Source organism: Opisthocomus hoazin, chromosome 18 (genome assembly GCF_030867145.1).
Source record: "Opisthocomus hoazin isolate bOpiHoa1 chromosome 18, bOpiHoa1.hap1, whole genome shotgun sequence".
Lineage (NCBI taxonomy): Eukaryota > Metazoa > Chordata > Aves > Opisthocomiformes > Opisthocomidae > Opisthocomus > Opisthocomus hoazin.
In genome coordinates, this window is record NC_134431.1 from 17,390,385 (window position 1) to 17,398,891 (window position 8,507).

General features: G+C 53.6%; 1 protein-coding gene across 18 annotated transcripts in view; it reads right to left on the bottom strand.

Moving 5' to 3' along the window:
• The window catches only part of KCNQ2 (potassium voltage-gated channel subfamily Q member 2), a 77,953-nt gene extending 70,148 nt beyond the window's left edge, over window positions 1–7,805 (bottom strand). For all 18 annotated transcript variants that reach the window (XR_012765778.1, XR_012765777.1, XM_075438425.1 and 15 more), the window contains exon 1: window positions 7,492–7,805. Coding sequence is in view for 16 of the 18 variants with exons in the window: in XM_075438425.1 (XP_075294540.1) it covers window positions 7,492–7,787 (296 nt within the window). In the remaining 2 variants the exon portion in view is untranslated. The remainder of the gene's footprint in view (window positions 1–7,491) is intronic.
• Window positions 7,806–8,507: the final 702 nt, after the last annotated feature.

Here is an 8,507-nt window from a genome sequence, read left to right on the forward strand (position 1 = left end):
CTGTCACCCTCTACCCCAAGCATGGCCAGTCGGTCCCTCTGGCCTTGCCTCTTCTCATGTTTCTTTGCCCTGTCCCACCCTCCCCAGGGAGGCTTTAAACAAGGAGGATCTCTGAATGAATACTGACCACTGGGCACTTTCCTCCCAGAGCCTAAACACAGCTGTAGCTCCTTAGGAACTACAATCAGTGTTCATAAGGCTTGATTATCTTCTGATTTCCCCTGGGTCTTGGGTTGCAGGTCCATGAGCTGATTGGGGCTTGCTCTAAAGGTTGCTTTCTCAAAGCCATCTCTCAAACACTGCTGAGTAAATGTCGATCTCAGATCCTGGTCATTCCATTTCAATGCGGATCAGCCCCATCTCTCACCTTGACTCTACCTGGCAGAGTGTCCACAGGGTAGCTCTGGCCCTGAACTTCACAGTTCCTACAGGCTGTGGCAGTAGATAGGAGACGCCTCAACTCCAGTTTTCAGCTTGCCAGTTGTGTCAGGCTCTGTCTTCTCTCCTCATCCTCTGGACTAATCCCACCTAGCTTTCACCTAAGGTATGCAAGGGAACTTTGGCTCTCTGTCATCAGCAGAGACAAATGGGCACTTCCAGAAGGCAGACCTGCCCACCACAGATCTGCACAGAGGCTCCTATGGGATTTCTACGAGGAATCCTGCAGGTATCTGAGCAAACTCCACCTGAAAGCCCACTCCACCTGCAATGTCTGGACATCGCACATCCTGAAACAACTCAAGTGACTGCTCAGTCACAGGGCTTGCACAGGCAAGGCTGCTGCTGCACCCAGCAGTCCCAGTGACCCTGATGTCCCTTTAAATCACCTCCCTACAGCAGCAAGAGTGAGAGGCAAGATCTCACAGCTGTTCTGCTCCCCACACCTTGGAAAAGGCTGCCCTTTGACATCCAGTCCACTCAAAAAAAAAATCACCAGATGGATGCTTACCAACACCAGAGCTTTCCACACACCTAAAAAGCATGTTAAGAGGCTGGAGTGACAGCAAAGACAGATCAGAGAGAGATCTGGAGGAATGCTCCAGTTTCCCTCATTTATTGGCAGTCAGACAGTCAAGAAGCCCTGAGGCTGTAATAAAGCAGCTCTTGCCATCCCAGCCAGTGACTTGTGTGAGATACTCCCCATCAAACAACGCTGTAATTAACTCAGTGCTTTAGAATAAATGCACACGACCCCCCAAAACACCTTCAATCTAAGTGTCACAGGAGACTGCATTCTCAGCTTATCCAAGATAAGGCCAGGAGAACCACATGGGGAGCTGAGGTCACCCACATCTTCAGTGAGCTGACCAAGTAAGATCAAGCATCACACAACTTGTTCTTACTGGAGAAAAATGGCATTTTTCTTTATATCTGGGTGGATGGGCACACCCACCAAGGGACCAAATTTAAACGCCTACTCCTACAGTCCTGGTGGGGCCATCTTCTGCCATGAGTGAGTGTCAGAGTAGCCCGAGTGTTTCTGGCTTGCAACCCGATTAGGAGCCATTTAAATGTCTGGTGGTGAAGGACCCAGCTACACCAGCCAAACCACTGTGCCCAGTGTCCTTCTGCACTACCTGGCTTTGCCCTTGTGTGCTCACTAGCCAAATCACCTTGCAACACAGCTCCCATCTAAATACATTCATGGAACTCAGTTTACACCACCATAATCATCTAGTTTTGAAACACTGCTCCTTTTTGACCATCAGGGACTAAAAGCCATTGCATTACTCTGCAACAATGTGTATCTCGGTGCTGCAGACCTCCTCCCTTTGATGCATTGGGAATGGGGGACATCACACCAACAGGGACAGGCTCATGCTTGCCCGAGAAGCACACTGTATACAGAGTTTAATCCTTTGTAGGAACCACTCTCCATCTTTCTCAGTTCTTCTGTATCTTCTCTACAGGAGATTACACAGCAGAAAGAGGCACTGGAACATCTCCCTCCCATCACAATTTAAAGAGGAATCTGTCCCTCAAGAACTGGCTAAGAAACCAGCTAAGCATGTGGGCTACCTTAAAAGGGATTATGCAGGGCTAAGTGTTTGCTGCTTAAATTCCAGAAGCCAAATACCAAACTTACATGCTTTTTATCCTGGTAAGGCCCACTGATGCCTGACTGACAGGCAAACCCTCTGCCCTGGTCCCCCTGCCCCACCAAATGAATTGCAGTGTCTCACCCTACCAACATCCCCTCCCCTCTGCTGCAATACAAAAAGAAAAATCGAGAAATCTGATTTTTGCTAACTGCATCTCTAAGCGATGCCCATCTTCCCTTTAGGGATAGAATTTGGGGCTTGCTTTTTGGGTTATTCCCTTTTACAGCAAATTAAGCCATAGGAAAACTCATCTGGATGAGGTATGTTGCAGTGCAAAAAGGAGGTCATCCAGAGCATTGGTTTGTTTTTCATTTCCTTAATGTCAGTGTGGGGTGAACGTGACAACTGGAACATGACACATTAAAGCGACTGAAATTAGGTTGCTCCCACCAAGCTCTGACTAAGCAGCTGAATAGGAGCTCATGAGGCACCACACCATGGAGATGTCCCACCGTGGAGGTCTCCCCAGTCCCCAGGGCAGACATGACCACATGGCTGAGGGCATCAGCGCCGGAGGTCAAAGCCCAGCAGCTCCATTAAGCTCATCACTTACAGAAGATCTGTATTGACCCCTTCATCCCACATACTCATGAGGACATGGGGAGGAGAAACAAGGAGGTCCCTGCGTGTCACTGGTGGATGGGCCGAGTTTGGTGGCATTGCACCTGCCAGCAATATCCCTGACTGTGGGTGAGGGCTTGCCATGAACCACCCCCTCCTCAGTGCTTGGGGATGGGTAAGTGATACTGCCAAAATAAATTTACCCCTAATTAACAAATGCCATAAAACAAGTATAAAAATATGTAAACAAAACAAAACAGAAGAGCTGCCTGAAAACCCAACCCAGGCCCCAGAAAAATGGCTGGGGGTTCCCAGAGGCATTCGATTCGATGCAAAAGATTATCTAGGAATGGATCTGTGTGAAATAATCATGTTTTTGTCAGTCCCTGAGGAGTGGAAGGATTCACAACAGGGGCCACGTCTGCACTGAGAAACCTTGGACCTTCAGGGAAGTGATTGCATCAACTCTCCATCCTCCCACCGCGCCAGCCGTGGCCACGCCAGGATGCAGGCAGTGCAGAGAGGAGACTTTCTGGAGAGAGAGGTGGCTTCTGGCTGGGTTAAAAGGGGAGAATAAACGGGATGAGGATGGCACAAGGAAATTTTAACAGAATAAGACAAGGAGGAAACGTTCTTCCTTATTCTAATTTAAGTCCATGCACTTGCTTAATTAACTGAATGTATGGTGCACAGTATGCGGATGAAAAATGCACCCAAACTATTTTTAACGCAGTTAAAAAGATGCATTAAGGTTGTAAATGCAAAGCAGGATAATGCAAGAATTACGTTGGCCCTGGGCACACTGCTTGAGAAGTCTCTGAATACGGGCTGTTTTCTTGCTGCTGCCCCAAATCCAGCCCCCCCCCCCTCCCCCCACCCTTCAGCTCAGGGACCAAACACGAGCTGCTCACCCAGTGGATGAGCAAATGTTTTCTCCAGGTGTATTGGACTACGGGGGTACCTTGTTTAGGCTGGCACAGAACACCACGATCCCTCCTGAAATAAGATGGCAGGTAGGGACAAAAACCACTTTCAGCTATCACAGCCCTTCAGACTCAGCACCACCAAGCACAGCACAGGTTACAATACACCACGGTAAAAGGACTATAAGAAAAAAATATTCAAATTATTGATAGAAAGAAGAAAATGGAAGAATTTTGGAAGAAAAATGCCTCCCTGTGCAGTGAACTACCTCGAGATCCAAGTGCTGCTGCATCCCTCAAAAAGCCTGCGCTGCTATTTAGACGCAGCTCAACTTTTCAAGTTTCAGCTCAACCTTGAACAGAATGAGGCCACGTGCTGCACTGCTAAGGCTCTGTCAAAAAAAAAGGTGGGGAGGAATGGAAAAGAAAGATGCTGAGAGAAATAGTGGGAGATGATGAGAAATAGGGGAGGCTCAGACCTCCAGGAGCCAGAGTCATCCTCCAGCCACCCTCAAAAAACGGGACCCAGCTGTCCATGCGGCTGTGCAAAATAGATATATTATATATAACTTGTATACACACACAGCTCCTATGAGCAGGTCACCCAGTTGTGTCAGTGTAGGAAGAGCTATTAAGTACAAAAATGAATCACCACACAGAAATATAAAATAGTGCTTTTGCTCACAGAGGTAATAGCTCTTTTACAGAGGCAACACCCGAGATGAGACCACATTAAGGAGTTTGGCGCTGGGGGGGTGGGAGTTGCTCTGAATTTCCCTGGTTTCTTATGCATGAAATGGTGCAAAGAAGAACGAGTGATGACTGGAAGAAGAGGTGGGAAAAGAAATCAGATGGATTGGATCTAGGATGCAGAACTGGAATTAAATGCAGCTTGCACAGGCATCTCAAGGCAGTGTATCCATCGCCCAGTGCAATATCAGCCGGGGAGCTGGGCCTCTGCAGACAGGCATTTATCAGAGGTACTTACGCAGAGGCACCTCTTGTATTTATTAAAACATGACCATGCTGGAAGAGTCTCTACAGATTGTGCCCCAGCATTTGGGTGCAGGGAGTTCTGCCTGAGCAGCACAGCAGCTCCACACCTAGAAACGTAGCTGGGTCTACGAGCATCTCTGCAAGCTAAAATCCAACCTTGCAGGGTCACAAACCCATTCACACCGAAAACGGGTCCTAAACCTTCATGCAAGAAAGTCCCTGTGAGTAGCGGGAGCGGAGAAATAGGGGTGCTGGCAGATGGGCTCAGGGGTGGAGACAGGGCATCCTCTCCCACAGTCTTCTTCAGGACTCCCCCTCCCACAGTATGAAGGCTAAAGGTGCTTTTGTGCTCAAGTATTTGGCACAAAATCGGGGTTTGGGCAGGAGGAGACAGTGTGACCCCAATAGCAGGGGTAGGGCACTGCACCGGCCATCAGCACATCACAGTGGCTCCAGCCCTCCCACACAAACTTTGTGACCTTGAGCCAGCCTCTTCATCCTCCCGTATCTTTGAATAAGCAGCCACTAAGCTTTTTATCTGTCTGGATGACAGAGTTCCAGGCACAGAAACCAAACACATACAGATCTGGCATGGGCTATGTCGGGCTCACCCGGGCAGCAAAGGGTGGTAACGGGTGCATGGGTTTATCCTGGTGACTTTGTATGATGGTTATTACATCTTTCAGCTCTTTAAATAATACATTAGCATACTGTCAAGGCTAAACCTATCATACACACAGTTCAGAAGACTGGAGTCCATAAAACTTCCTGACACACTGTAAAAAATTAATTATATCACTGATGCTTCACAAATACTGGTGCAGTTACCACCTCAGCCCTGAATTCAGCCTCCATTTCCCCACGGGTGCACTGGTGGGGGGTCAGAGGATGGTTCTGCAGCAGTTACATCTCCTGGCTGCTCGGGCATCCGCCCCAAGGTGACCCAGGGGGGCTGCCCAGCTCCCGGCACATCCCAGGCCAGCGGTTTCTGATCAGAGGGCACGGCTCCCCGTGGTGTCACGGCAGGTACAAGCAGGGTCACGAGCCCAGGAGAAACGCAGCTGCTTGGGCTGGGGAGGGGAAGCCAAAAGAGACTCAAAGGGCAGCCCAGCCTGGCACCGGGTGTTCACAGGAAGGTGGGCCCTGGGCAGGGGGTCAGTTTGGGATGCCCCCGCTCCTGCCCTGTGAGGACTGATGGCTGCCAAGAAAATGTCACTGCAGAGAGCCCAATGGGCCAGAACTTTAATACAGGGTAGTTGAAGCAGGCAAAGACACTTCTAAAGCCCTCACAGCCAGGGCTACCCCTGCTGCTTGCCACTTGGCTTTCAGCCCCTTCCACCTCTGTCATTGACACCCCAATGTCCCCAAGCTGGGGTCTCCCCTGTATTTAACAGCACAGAGTTCATGTTGCACACAAACATCCCCCCCACTCTCGGCGCACGCAACGTGAATGCTCAGCCCCTTCACATAGATCTGGAGGATTTTGCAATGCAAACCATCTATTAGTCCAGAGGATGGCCCTGAGCATGGAGGATGCTCAGGAGTCCCAATGCTGGACTTCTCACTCCCCGTCACAACCACACCTGAGCTCCACAGAGACTCCCTCTTGTTCCCTAAGGAGAAGAGCTCCCCGCAAGGACCCCAACTCGCTGCAGTCCACAGCAAAGCCCCCCTGGCTTCCACCCAGCCAGCATCTCACTGACTCCGACACCTCCCTGGAAGGCCTCAATGTACAAAATGGCTGAGGACCAGCAAGCATATCCCAACACCTTATCCGAGAATAGCGTAACAGCGTATGGATGGGGAAAAAAACACCACAAAAGGCCCAAAAAATCCGCTTGCCAGGGCTGACAGAGGCCCTAGGCATGACGAAAAACACACAAACAAAAAAAATCCCATCGACACCAAGGGAACGAGCACCCAAGCCAGAGCCCAGGCCTGCAGAAGAGCCTGGTGGGACTGTGGGAAGTCCCAGAGGGAAGGGAGTTGCAGTAACACAGCAATTTATCTTGACCCTCCCTTTGCGATGCTCTGAACAACGGGATGTCACCCGCGCTCCCCTGCGCAGCAATGCTGTGGGATCTGGGCATCCTTCTGCGAGATGTGGCCATTTCTGGCTAAAAAAAAAAAAAAAGGGGGGGGTGGCAGAGGGGCAATGCGCACCCTGGGACCGCTCCTTTGTTTACCGCTGCATCGCTGTGCAGCCGGGAAGCCCCAGACGCTGAGGAGCGTTTCTTTCTAGACACATCTCCAATTCAGCCGCTTCCCATGGCAGGGGGGGGACAAGAAATATCCCCAGACCCCAGTGCAGAGCCCCCAAACCAACCCCGGCCCCAAACCCTTCGCAGCCACACGGTAGCCAAAAATGAGGCCGGGGGGGAGAAGGAGCCCTGGGGGGGGGGAAAGGGAGGGAAGTGCCTGAGCAGATCTTTTTTGTTCCTCTGCTCACAGCATTGCTATGGTGATTTCAAGCAAGACGGAGGAGCAGTCCCTACCCATCACTCCCGCTGCTCCAGCCCCCTGCACCGACCGCATGAGCAGCCCCTTCCCCCGCAAGCAGGAGCGGGCGGGGGGGGACAGAGGACCGGTGCATTGCACCTCTCCTGGGGAGCCATCCCCCCCCCAGCTCTGCAGGGGCAGCTTCTCCCCACATCCCCCACCCCCCCCCCCCCCCCCATTGCCTTCACCGCCGCCCCCCGCCCCCAGGCAGCATCCCCCCGGGGCTCCCCAGCCAGCCCTGGCACCCAGCATCCCCTCCCTGCACCCGGAGCATCCCTCCTCTTCGGCACGCATTTTTTTTTTTGGGGGGGGGGGGGGGGGAAGGGAAGAAGGGCAGATCCGGACCCGGGTTGGGGAGGGGGTCTCTCCCACCGGGTTTGCCCCCCACCCCTTTACCCCCTTTTACTCACACGTATGCGTGGTAAATGAAAGCCCAGCCCCGCGGTCTCTCCAGCACATTGTAGAGGAAATTCTGCAGCTTGCGGTAAAAAGCATTCCTTTTGGGGGGCTTCCCGCTGCCCGAGACCCCCGAGCGGGGCTTGCTGAGGATGCTGCCCCGCTTGGTGCTCTCGGAGCCGGCGATGAGGAGCGCTCCGTCCCGGCTGGAGTCCGGGGCTCCCGGGTCCAGCCCCACGAAGCCCACCTTGAGCTTCTTCTCGGCGGCTGGTCCCGGGTAAACGCCTCCGTTGCGGGATTTTTGCACCATGGTGGCGGCAGGGCCGGGGCCGGGGGCGGCGGGGGGGGGGTGGAGGGGGGGGCTCCGCCCGCGCTCCCCGCCGCTGCTCCGCGCCCGGCGCAGGCGAAGCCGCAGGAACCGGCTGCGATGCGATGCGCTCCGCCAGCGCGGCCCCGCCCGCCGCCCGCCCCCTTAACCCTCGGCCTCCCTCACGCCGGGAGGAAAAACCGGGTTCCGCACCCTCCACCCGAAAGCGAAAAGGCTCTGGCCTCCACTCAGAAAAAAAAAATAAATCAGGATCTGGCAGCATCCCCCCCAAGTCAAGTCTCCAGCATCCTCCTCCCCCCCCCAGTCGAGGCTCCAGCATCCTCCTCCTCCCCCCCCCCCAAGTCAAGGCTCCAGCATCCTCCTCCCCCCCCCCCCCCCCCCCCGTCAAGGCTCCAGCATCCTCCTCCCCCCCCCCCCCAGTCAAGGCTCCAGCATCCTCCTCCCCCCCTCCCCCCCCCATCAAGGCTCCAGCATTCTCCTCCTCTCCCCCCCCCAAGTCAAGGCTCCAGCATTTCCCTTCCCCCCCCAAGTCAAGGCTCCAGGATTTCCCTCCTCCCCCCCCCCAAGTCAAGGCTCCAGGATTTCCCTCCTCCCCCCCCCCAAGTCAAGGCTCCAACATCCTCCTGCCCCCCCCCCCCCGCCCGGTCAAGGCTCCAGCATCCTCCTCTAAAGTCAAGGTCTGGCACCTTCCCCCTACCCCCA